Source organism: Ursus arctos, unplaced genomic scaffold (assembly GCF_023065955.2).
Source record: "Ursus arctos isolate Adak ecotype North America unplaced genomic scaffold, UrsArc2.0 scaffold_9, whole genome shotgun sequence".
Taxonomy (NCBI): Eukaryota; Metazoa; Chordata; class Mammalia; order Carnivora; family Ursidae; genus Ursus; species Ursus arctos.
In genome coordinates, this window is record NW_026623111.1 from 19548608 (window position 1) to 19569787 (window position 21180).

Consider the following 21180-nt stretch of genomic DNA (forward strand, 5'->3'; position numbering starts at 1 on the left):
AAAGCCGTGGATTTTTTTTTTTTTTTTTTTTTTTTTTTTTGCTGGGTGTGCTTCCTGAATTTTTTCATTGAATGTGTCTCATTGGCTTGGGCTTATAATTTACAGATAAATTCTCACTGAATGAAATTTCTTCTCATACACTTACTTTTCAAAGATAATTCTGAACTTCTTCCAGGATTTTGTTTCATTGTGATATTTTAATATATTTATTTTAATATTTACTTAATATATATTAATTTATTTTAATTCATTTTATTTGTTCTAATTCTTTTAATATATTTTATTTTAACACATTTTATTCATCTGAACTTATTTTAATGTATTTTACCAGGTGATGTGCAGATTGTCTTTCACTGGATATAGCCTGAAGTCAAGGGAGTGCAACGGGGAACAGATAGGTCTTAAAGCCGAGGATTAGCAGACAGATGGAGTATGTGGGAGAGGGTCAGAATTAAATGGCATCTGATGTGTTGGGACAAACAGAGATGAGACAGCCAGAGGAGCACACGTCGTGGCTCCCTTTAGGTGGTAATTTAGTAGCCTCTGTCTCCACCCACAGTCTCTGGGATCGTATAAACTTGGAGTACTCTTCCTACTTTCTGTAGTTGTTTGAATTCCAACTCCAATGGTTAGTCTCTAAAACACTGTGTTGTTAGTATCTTTTACCTGTTCTTGAATATATTGAAGGAGGCAGCACTATTTTTCTTTTTATTTAATCTGCTAGAGTCTGTTCGGCTAACTTTCCAATATTTGTTGGAGAAAACCTATGAAATTACATGTGCTTTCTCTGTAAAAACAAGGCGGACAGATTTTTGAAGTGCAGAAAGTCACAACAAGAAGTACAGCTTTTGTAATTTATTTATTTATTTTTAGATTTCCAGGTCCACTTTAGGGTGTCCAATAGACGCAGCTACATTTCTCAGAGAGAAGCCACACTTTCCGTAGCCTCTTATTCCCTATTAACAGGACTAACATAGTTCACTAATCTCTGCTTAACCTGAGTGATACTTAGTACAATGGAATTCCATGGGTGATAATACAGACTTTTTAAGAGAAACTCAGTTTCTTTTTCTTAAATTGAGATATAGTGCACTGAAAACCCACCAAGTTAAGGTGCATATGCCAGTGGTTTAGGCTATATTCATTACGTTTTGCAGTAATCACCCTTCTCTAGAACATATCCATGACACTGAAAAGAAACCCTCTCCCCACTTTCCCTGACGATCAGTGATTTGCTTTCTGTCTCTGTGGGTCTGTCTGTTCTGGGTGTGTTCTATAAATGGCATCCTGCCCTGTGTGACCTAGGCTTATGGCTTCTTTCACACCCAGCTAACAGTACGTAACAGTACTTTACCCTTTCGTGGCTGTATTAACGTGCCACTGAATAGATGTATCAGATGCTTTAAATACCAAATTCCTTTCCTAGAGAATGACTGCTAAATTATTGTAAATATACTATTTTAAAGGTAGAAGCTTAACTCTGGGGTTCTTATCATAACAATACAAACAATAACTGGTGTTTGCATTGGGTGTTTGCATGGGTGCTTGTCCCCTGTGAAACCCTGCTAGACCTCAGTCAGTCCTCACAGGAGCCTCCCCTATAAGGTGGGTGCTGTTATCCTCCTCATTTTCCAGCTGAGAAAACCGAGGTACGAAGAGGTGAAATAACTTGACTTCACAGTGACGAGTGGCCAAGTCAGGATTCAAACCCAGTCAGTGGGGCTCCAAAAATTAAGATACCCTCTGGAAATAACTTCGCTTTTGAATTTCTTTATATGAGCCTTTTTTATATACCCCATTTCTCTCATGTCATCCTTCTGTCTCTCCCTTTCTCCATCTACCCCTGTGCCTATTCCACGAAGGTTCACATGAGTCTGTAACGGGTTTGCAGGTTATTCATAAATTTAGAATAAGGCTCTCCTTTGTCAGGTACCTTTCATTGGAGCCCTGGAAATCTGTTTATGTCAGAGAGGACATATTGGCTCATATGACGAGCCTAGGATATAGCAGGCCTCAGTGCAGGCGAGGTCCTAGGCCTTGCCCAGTGTTGTTCGGACTCTGTCTTTCTCTCTCCACCTCTCGTTCTGACTTTCTTGGGATTGGCTTTCTGTTCCAGTTTACTTCCCACTCACTGCCAGGGATTTTGGCAGCAGCAGCTTTCAGCTTATGTAGTCCCAGCTTACCTCTCTGGGAGACAGAGGCGCTCTTTCCTGAGAGCCCCAGCGCACAGCTCCTGGGAGGGACTGGCTTGGCTGGGGCTGGATACCTGTTCCAGAACCTTCTCTGTGGCCTGGCAGGTAGGGTGCGCTGGCAGCCCTGACCAAACACGTAGAATGGGTTCACCAAAGGAAACCCTCTCCAACCATAGGTGCACAAGAGACAAAAATACAAAAACAAAAACAAAACACAAGTTCACAACGGAATTATTTAACATAACGTGTATCAGTTGTAAGCAGCGCTCACATTCCTCCCTTTGGGACTTCTACCTCGTTGAAAATGGTACAGTGCTGTCTTTCTAATAGTATGGTTCTTTGAAGTTATACAGTTTGTATTCTGATTTCATTCAAGTCAATCTTTTTCTAAGCTAGTTGTGGTGGACTGGTTTATACACAAACTAGAAAAAAATCTGATTCATCTTGACTTGTTCATATGTCAAGGATCTCTGGTGCACTGTTTTTTTTTTAAGCTTTTTGAAGAGAATGATCTTTAATTCTGTCACCCAAAACATTCTCGATTTTGGCTTTTTAGACCTTTGTTATGTATATAAACATTTTAGAAAGAATCAGATAGTCTTTTTTTCCCCCACTGTGTATCAGGCGTATTTTAGTCTTTTAAATTGAGACATATTTCACATAGAAAAAAGGTTTTTAGTATTATTCACAAGGTTGTGCAACCATCACCACTACGTAATTCCAGAACATTTCCATCATCTTTGATGGAGGTGTCTCCATCAAAGTGGTCCCAATAGGTGACCTCTCCTCTTTTCTGCCACCCCCAGCCCTTGGCCACCACTAATCCACTTTCTGTCTCTATAGATTTGCTTATTCCGGATATTTCATAAAAATGGACCCATACAATATGTGACCTTCAGTATCTGGCTTCTTTCATTTAGCCTGGTATTTTCAAAGTTCATGATGTTATAGCAAGTCAGTACTTAATTCCTTTTTATGGCTGAATAATACTCCATTATAAGGATATACCAAATTTTGTTTATCCATTCATCAGGTTATGGACATTTGTGTTGCTTCCATGCTTTGGCTGTTTTGAATAACGCAGCTGTGAAAATTTACGTACAAGTTTTGTATAAATATAGGTTTTATTATCTCTTGGGTACTGTGTTAATTTGTTAGGGCTGCAATAACAAAATAACTAGAGATTGGGTGACTTCAACAGTAATTTACTGTCTCAGTTCTGGTTGCTACAAGTTAAAGATCAAGGTGTCAGTAGGTTTGGTGACTTCTGAGGCCTCTCTCCTTTGGTTGCAGTTGGCCTTCTCACTGTATTCTCACGTGACCTCTCCTCTGTGTGTGTACATCCCCAGTTTCTTTTTGTGCGTCCAAATGTCCCCTTTCATAAGGACGCCAGTCATTTTGCATCATGGACTACCCTAATGACATCATTCCATTTTATTTTATTTATTTTATTTTTTTAACATTTTTTAATTTATTATTGTCTATGGCTGCTGTTATTCTACAACGATGGAGTTGACTTATGAGAGAAGCCATATGACCCGCAAAACCTAAATTGTTTCCTATTTGGCCTTTTACTAAAAAAAAAATGTCAAACTCTGCTCTATAGTAAATGTCCTTAATCTGTATGAAATACGCATAAAAAATGAAAATGTAAAATTATAAACATTTTTAAAATATAGAGCTGTATTTACTAAGTCTTTGGGTGGGGAAACTCTTTAACATGTTACTATAAGGAAAAAATAGATTTAATAGATTTTGGAAAATACTAGAACTTTCTATGGTAAAAAACAATTATAAAGGTACTTCCATTTTAGGCAGATGGAATAGATACAGCTTTCCTTATTCCTTCTGCTAAGGAAGAGCTCAGAATTCTGTACATCTTCTGGGACTGCATTGTTTTCTGGCTTTCATAGTTTCTGTTGAAAAGTCAGTTTGAAATCTTAGTCTTTAAAGGGAATATGTCTGTTTTCCTCTGACTACTTTTAAGATTTTCAGCCTTTTTAAAATTTTTATTTATTTTTTTATAATAATTTTTTATTATGTTATGTTTTGATGTGGTGTTCCATGATTCATTATTTGCGTATAACACCCAGTGCACCATGCAATATGTGCCCTCCTTAATACCCATCACCGGCCTATAGACCTCATTTTATCTTAATCACCTTTTTAAAAGCTCTGTCTCCAAATACAGTCACAGTCTGAGATACTGGGGGTTAGGGGTTCAATAGATAAATGTTACAACTCAGCCCATAACAGGTATTTATCTTAGGAGTGGAATTGCTGGGTAATGTGGTGACTCTACATTTAACTCCTTGAGGAACTGCTAAACTGTTTTCTAAGGTGACGGCCATTTTATATTTCCACTAGCAATATATGAGTGTTCCAATTTCTCCACATTCTTGTCAGCTCTTGTTATTGGCTGTATTTTTAAATTAATTAATTAATTAATTAATTAATTCGTTTTTTGAGAGAATGAGCACCTACAGGCAGGGGCAGGGGTAGAGGGAGATGGAGAGAGGGAATCTTAAGCAGGCTCCACACCCAGCGTGGAGCCCAACTCAGGGCTTGATCTCATGACCCTGAGATCTTGACCCTGAGATCATGACTTGAGCTGAAATCAAGAGTCAGACGCTTAACCGGCTGAACCACCCAGACGCCCCTACTGTCTCTCCTCCTAATGTGGTATCTCATTGTGATTTTGATTTGCGTTTTATTGATGGCTCATGATGCTGAGCATCTTTTCATGTCCTTGTATACCATTTGTTTATCTTTTTGGAGAAGTGCCTATTCAGTCCTTTTCCCGTTTTTTAATTGTTTTTTTTTTTTTTTAATTAAAAGAGTAAACATATTCTGGATACTAGACCCTTACTAGATATATGATTTGTAAATATTTTCTCCCTTTCTGTGGGCTGTCTATTCACTTGATTATGTCCAGTTTTCCTCCTTTTTCTTTGGTTGCTTGTGTTTTAGGTGTCATATCTTGCCAAATTCAAGGTCATGAATATATACACAATGTTTTCTTCTGAGAGTTTATGATTTTAGCTCTTACATTTAGGTCTTTGATCTATTTTGAGTTATTTTTTATGTATGGTGTGAGGTAGGGGCCCAACTTCATTCTTCTTCATGTGAATATCCAGTTGCCTCAGCACCATTTGTTGAAATAATTATTCTTCTCTCGTTGTGTTGTCTTGGCACCTAACTGAAAACCAAATGACCACAAATGTATGTGTTTATTTTTGGATTCTCAGTTCTGTTCATTTGATCTATGTTTATCCTTATGCCAGTTCCACACTGTCTTGATTACAGTTGCTTTGTAGTAAGTTTTGGTACTGGAAAGTGTGAGTCTTCCAGCTGTATTCTTTTTCAAGATTGTTTTGGCTATTGTGGATCTCTTACATTTCCATATGAATTTTAGGATTAGCTTGTCAACCTCTACAAAAAAGCCAGCTGGAATTTTTATAGGGATTTTGTTGCATTTTTTGATCAATTTGGGGAATCGTTTTTTTTTTTTTTAAAGATTTTATTTATTTATTCGACAGAGATAGAGACAGCCAGCGAGAGAGGGAATACAAGCAGGGGGAGTGGGAGAGGAAGAAGCAGGCTCATAGCGGAAGAGCCTGATGTGGGGCTCGATCCCATAACGCCGGGATCACGCCCTGAGCCGAAGGCAGACGCTTAACCGCTGTGCCACCCAGGCGCCCCAATTTGGGGAATAGTTTTAAATATTAAGTCTTCCAGTTCTTGGACATAAGAGGTCTTTGCATTTATTTAGTTCGTTTTTAATTTCTTCAAATGATGTTTTGTAGTTTTCAGTGTACAAGTTTTGCATGTCTCTGTTAACTTATTCCTAAGTATTTTACTCTTTTTGTTGCTACTAGACATTAAATTGTTCTTTAAATTTCATTTGGTATTGTTCATTGCTAGTCTCCTGATTTACTTTTTTTTAGAAAAATTGTGATAAAATACACATAGATTAAAATTTACCATGTTAGTTATTTAAGGTACAGTTCGGTAGTGTTAAGTAAGTTAAATACCTTCCCATTGTCGTACAAGACATTCACCAGAACTCTTTTCATGGTAGCTGAATGACTTTTAATTTGAAAGATTTACATGGACCCTTCACTCTTAATTTAAGCTATATGTCTTGTAGTTTTACCTTTCTTGAGCCTGTATATTGAAATCTCCTGCACAGAGTAGGGGATGTGGATAGTTATTTTGTAACTTATTGGATATACTGATATTTTTTTTTTCGTATCTATAAACTTCTGTGTATGTGTTGGAAACAAAAACTGAAGGTGTTGTATTAGTTAGTTTAGCTTCTTTTATACTGAATCAGTTCTGTGAAAGGTTGACATTGGATATTAAGAGACAGCTTGTTGGGGCACCTGGGTGACTCAGTCAGTTAAGCATCCGATTCTTGATTTTAGCTCAGGTCATAATCTCAGGGTTGTGAGACTGAACCCTGTGTTGGGCTCTGTGCTGGGTGTGGAGCCTGCTTGGGATTCTCTCTCCCTCTTCCTCTGCCCCCCCCCCCATAAATTAAATAAAAGAGAGAGAGAGAGAGCTCATTTATTGAAACACGTTAGTTACCAGAATGAACTGAGTCTGTTGCCTGTACTCATGATATTATGGGGTATGGAGTTGGTTCAGGTTTCTCACAAGGACCACAACTAAATCAGAAACAAGTTCCTGGGTGATACAGAGTGACAGCGAGTAGTTACTTTTGGCACTTTGACTTTGGTTTGTTGTTGCCCTACAAATGGTCTGTCCAAGGCTTCAGAGAACTACCTCAACTCCAGTGTTACATATGCTATAAATATCCTTTTCGGGGTGGGGGGTCTAAGAGATGAAGTTAACATTGGCGAAGATGGATTTTTATATGCTCCAATTTTAGCATGAAAGATGTGAAACTCTATTTGGCAAACTATCATCCAAATAAAGTTATATCAAAAAAATGAATTCCTTAGGTTCATTTCATGGACTAATTTTTATTCAGCTCTTGATTACATTTCCTGTGTATAGAGCATGTTTCATACTTGGTAACTGACTCTCATTTAAAGAGAATGAATGGCCAAATTAAATGAATGTCCTTTTGCAGTTTTCAAGTGCATGCATTTCTGATTGGTTTTGTTTGCCTTATTCAATAGAGAGAATAATTCTTTGAGGCCAATTTCATTTTAAGAGGGTAATGTTCAGTGATTTTTCATAATTTAAAATACGAAAAATTATGCTCCCTTGTTTGTATTTGATGGAAACTCAGAGCTGAAATCTGGCTTTTTTTCTCTCTCTGACTCTATTGCTACCCAGAATGTTTTGGACAAGTGTGCTGTGCTGAATTTTATGTAAATAAAATTCTCTTTTTTAATTTTTAAAAAATGACTATTGTGTCTTCAAGAAACAATACAAAAAAATGGAGAGGGGGTAGAAATATATTTTAAAAGGGATTGTATTTTCCATTGTTCATACTTAAAAGCAATGCAAGAAAGAAGAAAATCCTCAAATGATAGTTGATCCACAATGGTACTAATATTGAGATACACCTATATATAAAATAACTGATATATCTGTATTATCAGTTATTTGAAATTTAGTTAATTAGAAAGACATTTGTTTATTAATGGTAATTGACATTTTCCCACAGTTTTTGGAATGTTCATCAGGTTACAGTCTATGGTTCAAATGAATTTTTCAGTTATCCAAAATCTTTTGTTTATTTCTTCAGTGCAAATTTATGTTTTATGAAATCAGATATACTAACAGTATCTCAAATGATATTAAGGGACATTGTACTTGGAATGAACAGCTGTTCTTCTGTCTCTACAGAACAGGAAGAAATGGGTTTAGATTATAGGAGGAGAAATTTTGGTTGGATATAAACGTAATTCCCTAATATGAGGGGCATTAAGACATACATCTTTATAGCTGATATTTATTAAAATAGCGATGCCTAACATTTCAGTATATGTAGCTGCTTTGTATTAAACACTTTACACATATTATCTCACTTATACTTACCAGGTCCTATGAAGTAGACACTACTATTTCTTCCATTTTGTAGATGAAGAAACCAAGGCTCACCAAGGTTACATAGGTAATAAGTGAGACACCCAGTGGTTTGTTGTTTTTTTTTTTTTTAAGATTTTATTTTACTTGAGAGAGGGAGAACATGAGTGAACACAGGGAGGAGAAGAAGGGGTGGGAGAGGGTCAGGCTGAGTGCAGAGCCCTATGTGGGGCTCAGTTCCACGACCCTGAGGTCATGACCTGAGCCAAAATCAAGAGTTGAATGCCTAACCGACTGAGTCACCCGGGCACCCCAAGACCCAGTGTTTGAAACCAGACCGTCTGATTACAGAGCCTGTACCTTTTTTTTTTTTTTTTTTTTAAGATTTTATTTATTTATTTGACAGAGACGGCCAGTGAGAGAGGGAACACAAGCAGGGGGAGTGGGAGAGGAAGAAGCAGGCTCCTAGCGGAGGAGCCTGATGTGGGGCTCGATCCTAGAACGCTGGGATCACGCTTTGAGCCGAAGGAAGACGCTTAATGACTGCATCACTCAGGCGCCCCCAGAGCCTGTACTTTTAACCATAGTGTAATATGAAGAGGATAAAGCAGGGCTGTCCATTAGACTAAATTCTCACCATGGTAGCAAGTCAGTTATGGACAGTAAGGGAGGAGTAGAAATAGAAGTGAAATGCCACTCTCACGATTTGGTTAAAGAAGTTGTGTAAGTAAGCATGTGTCCCTGATTTTTTTCACTAGGTTATGAATTCTGTAGAAAGATGGTGTGGTTTGTATGTGAACTGTTTATAACAAAATTTTGGAAGTTTAGGATCCTATGGTGATAACAAAGAAGTTTCTGTATTATACAAAAGACTCAGAATTCAATAAGAGCTAACAATGGGGAAGACGTAGAGACACCATACAAATACAATTAAGGAGTAAGGAAGGCTCAATCTTGTAAGAAATCAAATAAATGCAAATTTAAACCATAAGGTGCTATGAATTTTTAGTAAATTAGCAAAAATTTATAAAATGTTAATGCCCAAAGCTGGTACTCTCATTCATTTCTGATTGCATTTTAAAGTAGTATCTTAGAAGAATGAAATTGTTCAATCAGTAAATAAATATCTCTCTTTCCTGGCACTAATTCAGTAAATATGAAATGCACATACTTATTTTTCTTATATATTGAGAAGCATATTTTATTGAGCTAATCTGCAATAGACAAGAAATGCTTTGTATTAAATATTCTTTTTTGTTAACCACAGAAGAAAATAATTAACAGCTGTTGAGCAGAAATGTTGATTCAGTGTTTTTCTTGAAATTAGTAAGTATGAGAGATGTATTTTAATTGCCAACCCATCTCAAGTTGCGTAACAATCTATCAGTAATATCGTTGTTTCTCTATAATTCTGTGGTCTGATGGAACGTGTGAATTTTATATGTGAGTGTTCTCTAGTTTTGTCACTGGCTTATTAACTTGGGAACATAATTTAAGTTTGATACTCATTCATTGTTAGTGACTCCCTGAGATTTTGGGAAAAAGTATTCTTTATTTCAAAAAACTAAGGAATGATGAAATTGCTTTTATTAAAGGTGTGATTTCATAGTTTTAAAGTTTAGTATTTACTTACTAAATAGCCATAACTGGACAAATAACTACCATAATAAATTCTTTTACAGGTATTCACAGTTTTACATGGAAGATAGCTTTTGCCATTATAACATGTTTAACCATCACTTCTTTGATGGAAAGGTAAGAATTATGACCATTATCCTTCTTATTGTGAAAGAACAGATCCAGAGTACCTCCTTTCTTATTTTCTGAGAGTCCCTCAAGATCAAATCATGGCTGTTCTACCATTTATTGATTGGCATTTATTTTTCTTCATCCACTGAGGGTGTATTGAGCATCTAGAAGTGATTGTGCTGTTCTTCTTTTGTGACTTTTCACTGCTTTTTGGATACAGACCCACTTTCTTACCAAGGGCCCCCAGGGCTCTGCCCAATCTGACCCCTGCCACCCTCCAGTCTCTCTTCTTATTCTTGCTCTGGGGTTTGTGTTTATGTTCCGGATGTATGACTTTCATCTGGGACTGGCTTTTCTGCCACGGGGGCTTTTGCCCATGCTGTTTCCTCGGCCTTCTAGTCTCATTTTGTTTTGTTAACTTCACCTCATCCTTCAAAGCTCTGTTCCAAGTCACTTTCTCTGGCCTCCCCTGACCCCCAGACAAGGTCAGGCTCTCCTTTGTAGCCTGGTACTGTAATTAAATAATTTTGTGGTTAGTTGTTTGATGTCTACCTCTCTGATAAATGTCATGTCCAGTTAAGGGGATTTATAGTTTTATTAAACTAATTCTTAAAAATTAGGGTCAATAGTGACCCCTAGTGGTGCCTGGGTGGCACAGTGGTTAAGCGTCTGCCTTCGGCTCAGGGCGTGATCCTGGCATTATGGGATTGAGCCCCACATCAGGCTCCTCCACTATGAGCCTGCTTCTTCCTCTCCCACTCCCCCTGCTTGTGTTCCCTCTCTCGCTGGCTGTCTCTCTCTCTGTCAAATAAATAAATAAAATCTTTAAAAAAAAAAATAGTGACCCCTAATCTGTGACCTCTGGATAATAATGATGTGTCAGTGTAGGTTCATTAGTTGCAGCAAATGTACCACTCTGGTGGGGGATGATGATAATGGGGGAGGCCGTCCATGGGTAGCAGGGGGTAGCTTCTTTCAATAATATGATGTTAGTAATGTCACTATGAATAGACAACATAGCAGAGCTTATACTTCTCCTAGATTGAGCTCTTTGCGAGTTGTCTTATAAAATAAAAACTATACCCAACCAAGTAATCACACCTGACAGGAAGTTGGCCGCAGCTGTATGGAATCATCAGGACCACCTGAAGCACATATCCATTTATGCACGTATATCAATTTTTCAAAAACTGTGAACCACGTGTAAGTATATATTGTGTTTTAAGATGTTAACTAATGATAGAACAAAAACCAAGCAAAACTAAAAAACTACGTATCCAGGAAATGAAAACAAATTCTGAATTGCTGGTTGGGATTGGAAAATGAGTCTCCTGATTCAGTCTAGCCAATGATGCACTCCTTCCATGAGACTCAGTCAGCATTGGGATATATACATACATACATATATATATATATATATATATATATATATATATATATATGTTTTTTAGCTGTGACAGCCAGGTATTGAAATAAAGAGCAGTTAGAATTAGACATACTTCAGTTTCCTGAAGGGCTGACTTGGTTGATAATCTCTAGGATTTGAGAACTGATTAGGTGAGTGTGAGTGAGAGAGAGGAATTGCAAACTTACTTGACAACAGACGATAGTGGACTTCTCAGCTAGGCCAATGGTGACGGGGAAAAGAGAGAGGTGGGTTCCAAAGGCATTTCACTGAAGACTTGGTAGTAAGCGTACTGAGGGAGAAGTCAAAGATGACTTGGTGGTCTGGCCTGGCTTTGTATTTCATTCTTCAGAACAGGGTAGGGAAGGTTGGAAGTGAAAGCTGGAAATGTTGAGTTGGTGGGGCAGGTGGAATATTGATGTAGAGAGGTATTCAATATGGCTTCTGGAAACTCTGGGGCCTCACGCTCAGGGGGTGTGGCCCAGGGGACGTGCAGACAGGGCCGGCATCAGAGTAGGTGAAATAACCGAGTCTGTATTACTGCCAGATGCTGCAGTAGTGGGTTGGGTTTGTTTATGTGCTTCTTTGTTTTTCATACCATACCATGATTTTGCTTTCTATCTTGAACAGTAATGGTGAGATAAGAGTGAAAGGACGGTTGAATACCTAACAGTCGGCTAACCGTTGCTTCTATTTTAAGAATGTAACACGTAATTAACCTTTTTTTCTAGGAAATTCTTCTTAAGTTTAATTGGAAGCTTATGGCATTATCTTATAAGTTTCTAGAATAATGGTTGGAATAAGCTACCAAGACTGAGCTCTACTTCATTTTTCCCAGAAGAAAACAATCGTCTAGCTCAGGCTTTCCTTTCTCTGTATTCTAGGAGCAGCCTCTACCTAGCACTGCGGCAGTAGGGATTGATCTGCAGAAAACTATTGTCTTGGATGAATTTAGTATCTGTTGAGTCAAGGTTTTCGATGGAGACTTACCATCTACTAATCAATCACCGAGTACTTAAGCGTCTATCAGGCGCCTGTGAGGTGCGCGGGGTGCTTTGGGGGTTATGAGCCACTGTTGCGGCCCGTTAGCACTTCACAGCCCACTGGATTCAAAAGCAGGAGTTCCCTGTGCAGGATTTTCTCATAGAAAACCATATAGTCTTTCAGGTAATAGAAAATGTCATATGCCTTAATGGTCAAGGAGGTTGAAGCGTGTACAGGAGATATTTATTTAAATTACCAAGAACTTTTGGGGTGCCTGGGTGGCTCAGTTGATTAAGTGTCTGCCTTTGGCTCAGATCATGGTCCTGGGGTCCTGGGATCGAGCCCCGTGTCGGGCTCCCTGAGAGCTGCTCCCTCAGCAGGGTGTCTGCTTCTCTCTGTCTTCTCCCTCCCCCCACTCGTGCTCTCACTCTCTCTCTCTCTCTCAAATAAATAAATAAATAAATCCTAAAAAAAAATAATAAAGCACCAAGCACTTTTTTAGTGATGATTGAGATGAAGGGAAGAGTTAAGGCACTTCAGCACTGGTGGCACAAGCAAGCGTCTGGTTTCCACAGGTGGTCAACATTAGAACCCTCAGCAGGTCATGACGGGATGTCACATGATTGATTCTTACCTGGAAACAAATACACTCTATTGGTTTGTTTGTTTTTTTTTAAATAATAATTTTTTATTGTGTTATGTTAGTTACCATACAGTACATCCTTAGTTTTTGATGCCGTGTTCCATGATTCATTGTTTGCATATAACACCCAGTGCTCCATGAAATATGTGCCCTCCTTAATACCCATCACTGGCCTACCCCAATCCCCCACCCCCCTCCTCTCTGAAGCCCTCAGTTTGTTTCCCAGAGTCCATAGGTTTTTTAATTTGGCTAGGAGTTTTGGTTTCATTTACTTCTTTATTTTCTTTTCCTACTTCTAAGTCTAAGGAACTGGAAGGTTTTTCAATAACATCATCTGTACTTTAAGTCCTTGTTCATGTAGGCAGGTTAAGGAAGTGCCAGGCAGCACTTGAAAAATGATTAACCTTCCTGACACGCCATCCCTTGCTGTAGGACTTCCAGTAGGAAGTTAATAAAGACTCACCTCGGGAAAGGGGATTAGGATGTTGTCATTTTTCCTCTCATCAATTGAGTCTTCTAAATTGATTTAGTAGTAGGACAATATATATTTTATTCTAAAGTACATATGGGTTTATTAAAGTTTAAAATGCCATTAAACTTTAAAGTCTTAGGCTATTTTGTATACTGTGTTGATTTGCTTTTATAGGTGAGTGCTTGAAAACGACTACAAAGTCAGTAGACTGGCGTTCGTATTATAGGTATATCTCTTATTATCTCTTCTCCCGAAGCAGAAAATAATAAATACCCTAGACAGTGCATAATGTTAATTTTATAGTTACTGAAAGCACTTCACTTAGTGTGTTGGGAAAATGTGTGAATAGCTTGGTTTCGTGGCCTGGCTAAGCTTGGCTATTTGTGGACTTTCATTCATGTACTTACGGTGCGTGTCCGAACACGTCTGTCCCATCCATACCTGCCGCTTAGCAACATGTGGGAGGTGACTTGTAACGGGTAGCTCTCATTAAACTGAACTCGTGGTAGACAAACCAGCCAGGAAAAAAATAGGTCTTATTCGTCTTTGTGTCTCCAGTGGTTTAGCTCAGTCCCTGCTTCTGTTTGTGGGATTGAATTTAGCGTTTTAGATAGTCTTCATGGGTAATGAGTTTTTCTCTCTCAGGTTACTAAATTTAGTTTTTTAATTTAACCATTTGAAATGTGTAGTCCTCTGATAGTGATGGTGCTTGAATTTGCAATTTTAAAAACCCGCTTATCAAGGAACCCAAAAGATAAAATCTCTTGGGGACTGAATGAGAGAGGCTTCAGGATGTCACTGAGGGACTCTGGGGTGGCAGGATGGGTGAAGCTTCAGTGAAAACAGTGGGACCGAGCCTAACGCATTCTCTGAATAGGATGGAGTGCCTCCCTCTAGTCCTCATTTAGAAATGAATTTTTATTTGTTCCAGGCTGCCCTTGAAGTATGCAGAACATTTTTACAGGAAGATAAAGGTGAGGGAGTCATTATGGTGACAGATCCTCCTTTTGGTGGCTTGGTTGAACCTCTGGCTGTTACATTCAAGAAGTTAATTGCTATGTGGAAAGAAGGTCAAAGCCAAGGTGTGTAATTTATTACTTACTGCAAAATAAACATGTATCTGTGTATCTACTTCCTGTCAAATATTAGCAGAGCTCAGTGAATCAGAGCTCTGATAAAATATACATGTCTTGGGTTCTTGTGTTTTTTTTTTTTTTTTTAAACAGGCTTATTTGAGAATGTGGCAGACTTCATTATCATGATACACTTTGTATTATCCTAATCACGTGTTCTCACAACGACTTGTAGGTGAGCATAAGGGGACATTATGAAGAATTGCAGTAAACTGTTGTCATTTATTCAATAAATGTTTACTGAGCGGCCCCTGTGTACCAGGTACCGTTCAGGTGCTGGAAGTAGAGTACTGAACCAGACGGACACATATTCCTGCCCTCATGGATCTTACATTTCAATGTTCCTAAAGTCTTGCCCACAGCTCTAAGAGGGTGCCCAGCCTCTGGCTCAGAGCTCTAAACTATGCCAAGATTTGGGTAGGAAGATCGCTATGCACTAGGCTTACAGTGGTTATCAGTGACAAATAGATACCCACATAGATAGAGGTGGGTTAGTGGCTGGGGGTTATTACTCAGTTTAAAGTGCCTTAGGCCTTCAAAATATCTTATTTAATTAATTGTCTAATTAGTTGGTACAATCATTTTTTAGTTTCCAGCTTGCAAATTGATAAACTGTAAGAGCGTCAGGAATTGGTGATCAAACTTCTCCTTTAATTGTGCTACATAAATAGTGTGCTTTGGAGACAGAACGCAAAAGAAATCTGAAACATGACTCATGGTGTTAAGTATTCCACTTATTTTCAGTTCTTAAGTCCACTTACCAGAATGGATAAAGTCAGTGTTATTGAGGAAGCAATGAAGAGCTCCGTGGGCTTAAATTTCAGTTCTACCACTTATTAGTTGCATGAACTTGAACAAATTACCTAAATCTTATGGCTTCAGTTGCTCTGTCTGTAAAGTGGGATTATGACTGTCTAACTCTAGGAGTTACTGTAAGGAGATAGTATGTAGAAAGTACCTGGCATTGGGCTCAGCCTGTATGAGGTGCTCTGTCAATAATAGCTACATCCCCTGTCTGTCACTGAAGTTAATTTTGATTGTTTTTAAGACTCTCCCATGCTTCAGGAAAGATTGATCCATCCCTGAAAATGGACATAACGAGTTGTGGCAGAGCTGGGATCCTGACCTAAGGCCTTCTGCCTTCTGGCCCATGCTTCCTGCCACCACATCACAGCGAGCTTGGGGCTTCCAAGTGAGGCTCCTTTTCATTTCCCACTTCGGTGGTGATATCTTTGCCTTTACCTAGAATATAGTGGTTATGCGTGTGAAGATTACTTCTACATACACTTTATACCAGCGTTTAGATGTAAAAGGACGTTTCCATTGACTTTTGGGAAAGGTCAAGTTATAAATGGCACTCTGGTAAACATTCTCTTCTTTTGTATGATTTAAGTGCATTGAACAATTGCAGTTTCTCCCGATATTAGAAGTCTTTCAGTTAAAACTCTTTTATTTTTTTTAAATATCGATTTCTTACTTTCTTTTCCTCTGTTGTGACCCACTAGATAGCAGTCACAAAGAACTACCCATGTTCTGGATTTTCCCTTATTTTTTTGAATCCCGAATCCGTCAGTTTTTTCCAAGCTTCTGCATGCTGGATTACCAGGTAAGTAAATACTCGGTTTTCTGGCACAGTTGATGAATGGATATTCCGCTTAAATAAATATTCTGATCAGACTATCCATCGATTTTTGGAAATGAAAATATCATAAGCTATATTAAACACTAAAACTGTGCCATACATCGCTTAGTCCAGAGGTTCCTAAATGTAATTCTTAGGGTGTTTATTAAAAATATAGATTCTTAGGTACCAAAATAAACCTACTAAATCAAAATTAGAGGGTAAGGCCCCAAGGAAGCACATTTTACCAAGCTTCCAGGTGATCTGCAGCGCAGCTAGGTTTTAGACCGACTGACCTAACTGACCCCCGACTCATTGTTATCAACAGGAGTTTTGTCTGTTCAGAGGTTGTAGAGAAGTCAGTCGCTTTTTCTGGTCAGTGGAATGTCAAGTACACTTTACTGTGCCACTCAGAGGATGCCAGGAGCTCTGAAGGGAGGTGTGTCCAAGGTGGCAGGTGGCAGAGAAGCAGAGAGGCTGAGGGCTGTGTGTGTGGGCGAGTGTGCTGATTTCAGGGTGGAGTTGACTGGCCCTCCTTCCCATCTCTGCCCTCAACTCTTTCTGCTTTAATGTCCACTTTCCTGTATTCGTTTCCTTGGGTTCTGAAGTTAACCCCCTTGTCACTATCACTGTGTGGGGTCACCAAGTGGCCACTGCTTCCTCTTTTGTAATGACATTTTTCTATTTGAGCTTTCTGAGCAAGGGACTACCTTGATGAAGGCTTTTCAGCCCTGGAACTGAAAATATCTTCATACTTGTTCCAAGCTAGCACTTGGATCTAATCTCTCTAATCTTGAAGGCATTTACCATTGTGAAAATTATCTAGAAATTCTGAAAGAAGCAATGTTACCAAAAATGAGAGGACAGACCCTACCTGCGATTCCACCCCAAGTAGCAAATATCATAATTTGATACATTTTACAGGTTTGTAATCATAGCAGATGAATCTGAATTCTGCTTTCTTGTGTTTTATATAAATGTACATTTTTAAATGTAGCTCCATAGTCTTTATGCTTTTAATCACTTTATTTATTTTTTTTTTAAGATTTTATTCATTTGACAGAGAGCACAAGCAGGGTGAGCAGGAGAGGGAGAAGCAGGCTCCCCACTGAGCAGGGAGCCCAATGCGGGGCTCAATCCCAGGACCCTGGGATCATGACCTGAGCTGAAGGCAGACGCTTAACCAACTGAGCCTCCCAGCCACCTCCTTTAAATCACTTTAAATTATTTCATTAGCAGGTTATATTATCAATTGTTAGCATTTTTTTTCTTAGACACACAGGTTGCTTCCACCTTTAAGGTACTATAAATAACACTGCCATGAACATTTCTTATTCACATAATTTTTTCCGTATTTATATAACTTCTTTAAGATAAATTTCCAAAACTGAAATAGAATTCCAAAAATTACGTTATCAAATTTAATGGACATTTTTATGGCTACTGAACCATATACCAGTTCCTTTCCAACGTTTATAGCACAAGCCATTTTAACCTTGACTTCTTGAGCTCGGCCTTAGGTACAATCCACATCATAATTCTTCCCAAAGCTGGTTTACTTTCCTTTTTCAGAGCACATAGTGTTCTGTTTCTTGTCTGGGGGCACTTCTATTATTGGCATTTGCAGTGCAGAGATAGCGGACATATCCTAAAGACATTAACTAAGTAAACTGTTTTCCGTTGGCAGGAGTGCCTGCTGTCTTTGACAGCAAATCGTCGTCTAGCACGTCTAGTACAGTGTCAGGCACAGAGCAGGTGCTTTGTACATGTTGAATGAAAAACAGCGTGTACTCCGGAGTTGAAAAGGAACTGGGTTTTAATCCTGGTGCTGCCACTTACTAGTGAGGCCTACACATTTTATCTAACTCTCTGCAGGTCATGTGACCTGTTAAGTGAGCAGAGTAATAACACACCTGCCTCATAAGGTTTTAGGAATTATATGAGACAGTACATGAAAAGGCTTAACCTTGTCCTGAACACACGGCAAATGTAGACTAAAGGTTATTGCTCTCCGCATTGTTGAGACCATTCAAATAGTCCCTGGATGTGGGTAAAACTCTTCTTTGGGGCTTTTTTTTTTTTTTTTTTTTTGTACGGTATGTGAAACATTGAAATTGCAAAACATAAGGTCCCTCAGAAAACTGTTCCATGCACATTTAGAAATGAGTTTTCACTGCGGGCAACCGTTTGAAATGGCGAGAAGGCCAAAGAAGGCAGGCAGATCCAGAGTAGAGTGGACGAGAGAGGTTCACGTGGAGAAACCAGCCATGGCTTGTTTCGACGGTCTGTGTTACGAGAAAGGAACTTGTGGAAATACTGGAGTCTCAGTTTTGAGAAATAGTTCCAAGGTCCAAGCTTATTAAAGATAATTATACAATTCCGTGTATTGGTGAAAAAAGTTTCTGGGTAGGCCTTATCAGACAGGGTATCAGACAAGGTGAAGAGCAGTCTTTTGAGTAAAGAGAAAGCCAAACTTTGAAAGGAAAAACTAGAATAAAATTTGTGAAACAAAACAGAGCTTTTTCTGATTTCTACTGAAGATAAGAACACTGCTGCCCATTGCACGCTCAGTTGGAGAAACTGATTTCACCATATCTCCTATTGTGTTTATAAACCTTACTTGTCGTACCTCACCTTGATGATTTGTCTTTCATTCTTTTCTTAATTTCTTTCTTTTTGAAAGTTTCTCTGGATTTATTATTATTATTATCCTTTCTGAAACTTGTGCTTTCTTCCTTTTCTTTCTCTTTCTATTTTAACCTTACTTTGTGGTAGTTTCTTTTCTTGTATATTAGCTGCCTTCATCAAATGAAAAATTTGAAAGTCTCTTGTCCTCCTTCACAGGTCTCTTGCCATAGACCTTGATTAGACCTTCCTTCTCACATTGCCTAAGATGATTATAAGCCCCAAAACCACAATGCAGTAAAAAACCTAAAATCACTAAATCTCTTTTTTTGAAAGACTTTTCAGGTAAGAGGGAGGCAGAAGTGCGGCAGATCTTCATAAAATATAAATTATGTAGACTCTTCAGTGATAAAGCACTTGATGAGTACAGAATAAAATAGTCATCAAAGACCTAGGAAAGCGAGAGTTTTATTAAGGGCAGATTAGAAAGGAAGGACGTGATGATGAAAAGAAATTTTGACCCAGAGTCAGATGTATGAGCCCAAGCACACTGCCTTTTAGAGGCTCTTTAATCTTAAGAGGGAGAAGTCAGTTTATCTTTCCTGGCCTCTGTTTCCTTACCTATAAAATAAAATGATTGAATCAGGAAAGAGATGGCAGATAAGTTTCACTTTTAGTGCTTTAGTAGTAAGCCTGATAAATTGGTAGTGACTTCTGGCGAATTTGTCGAGAATACCAGGTTCAGGGGTGGGGAGTAGTGTGTGATTGATTAGTGATGTCTGTGCCGGGGGCCCCGTCAGGGGTCTGGTGACATTTAGGTCCTATATTTACCGTATCTGAACTAGATCGCCTGACTTCCCTTCCACTGGGAACATGCTATGATCTCTTGTTTCTACTTAATCCGGGACATTTGTCTGGATTGTTAAAAGTAGAGCTTTGTTTTTTTTGTTTTTTTTTTTTAAAGCTATCCCTTAAAAAATCATCCTGTGTAGAAAACTGTTTTTCGAGGTTAGTTTCATGTTCAGAAGTGAAGATATTTTGACAGGAATTTCTGACAAGTGATTGCACATGACAAGATGACAACTGAAATTCTTAAACTTGATGTGTAATAAACACAAACATTTAATGGGTTTGGAGTGACAAGGGGAATAATACAGATAGATAATATACATAGATATAGATATAATTTTAAATAAGAGGTACATGGGAAATGGGGAATATGACTAAAAGACCTTTTTGCTCTGGTGGAAGTTGGCTGATGGCGATCTTTTGATGCACTGAAACCAAGTAGAACACAATCCCAAGGGAGTTAGGGAAATACAAGTACTCTGTCTTATTTCATCTTTGTTTCCCAGCCAGATACCTAGAACATAGTAGGTGCAAATAAATGTCTGTTGACGTGAACGTCTTGGTTTCCGTATAACTGGTTTCAGTCTCATGTCACAGGAGAAATTTGCGTATAGATAAAATTAAAAGTTAAGAATTGCAGAGATTCTGTGCTTTCCCTCATTTCTATACAGTACTTCATCACATTAATCAGTTCCATGGGAGAAATTTTCTATTTGAAAATGCCTCTCATCATCATTGTGAGTGAAATGTCAGAGATAATGATGGGAAAATGGTGTATCAGCTCTACCACTAGTGATATGCAATTTGCAAAATTGTGTTTGCTTTACAGCGTTTCCATAGGACGTTTATTTGTGTGGAGGAAGCTATGAAATATGGATGTATGTTAGAGGTACATTAATTTACCCTAGCAGCATGCGTTTTACATACCATATGTTTATAGTTAATTAGCACAACAAACCCGCATTTAAAAATAATAATAATCTCAATTAGGTTATGCAAAATCAAGCAATCAACCACCTTCCTGACACATACATTCTCCGGCTCCTTGGGTAACCGTAAAGAGATTGTTCTTTCTTTCCCTCTCTTCCATCTGCTATCTATTGTATTGCACGGAATATTCCATTTACCGGAAATCCTTCTAAGGCCCTCTTTTCCAACATTTGTAGATCTTCAAAAGGTTCTCCGGGGAAGAATTTTTTTTTCTTATGACACTCATAAATGTTCAAAATATCTTTGTTGAATTTAATTAAATGTTCTATATTTATTAAATACATAGAGGAGTGCATTAGGGAAAAATTATTAATTTAAATCATCTTTTTAAAAAACTACTTATGGTAATATTTTAAGGTGATTTTGAAGTAAAATCTGCTTTTGTATCTTAGCCTCTAATAGGTGACATATATTCATAGAATTTTAAAGTTGGAAAGAACCATTAGGGGTGTAACGTAGGCTGACTTCCCACCGTAATAATCCTCTCCACTAAATTCATGACAAGCCGTCACCC

At 38.3% G+C, this 21180-nt stretch overlaps 1 protein-coding gene across 4 annotated transcripts in view; it reads left to right on the plus strand.

The window, feature by feature from the left end:
- Nucleotides 1–21180, plus strand: part of ZCCHC4 (zinc finger CCHC-type containing 4) — a 50116-nt gene that overhangs the window by 15016 nt on the left and 13920 nt on the right. For 3 of the 4 annotated variants that reach the window (XR_008958382.1, XR_003320490.4, XM_026514536.4), the window contains exons 6-8: nucleotides 9878–9950; nucleotides 14380–14530; nucleotides 16087–16187. Coding sequence is in view for 2 of the 4 variants with exons in the window: in XM_026514536.4 (XP_026370321.1) it covers nucleotides 9878–9950; nucleotides 14380–14530; nucleotides 16087–16187 (325 nt within the window). In the remaining 2 variants the exon portion in view is untranslated. The remainder of the gene's footprint in view (nucleotides 1–9877; nucleotides 9951–14379; nucleotides 14531–16086; nucleotides 16188–21180) is intronic. The other variant, XM_026514537.4, reaches the window with a different exon arrangement.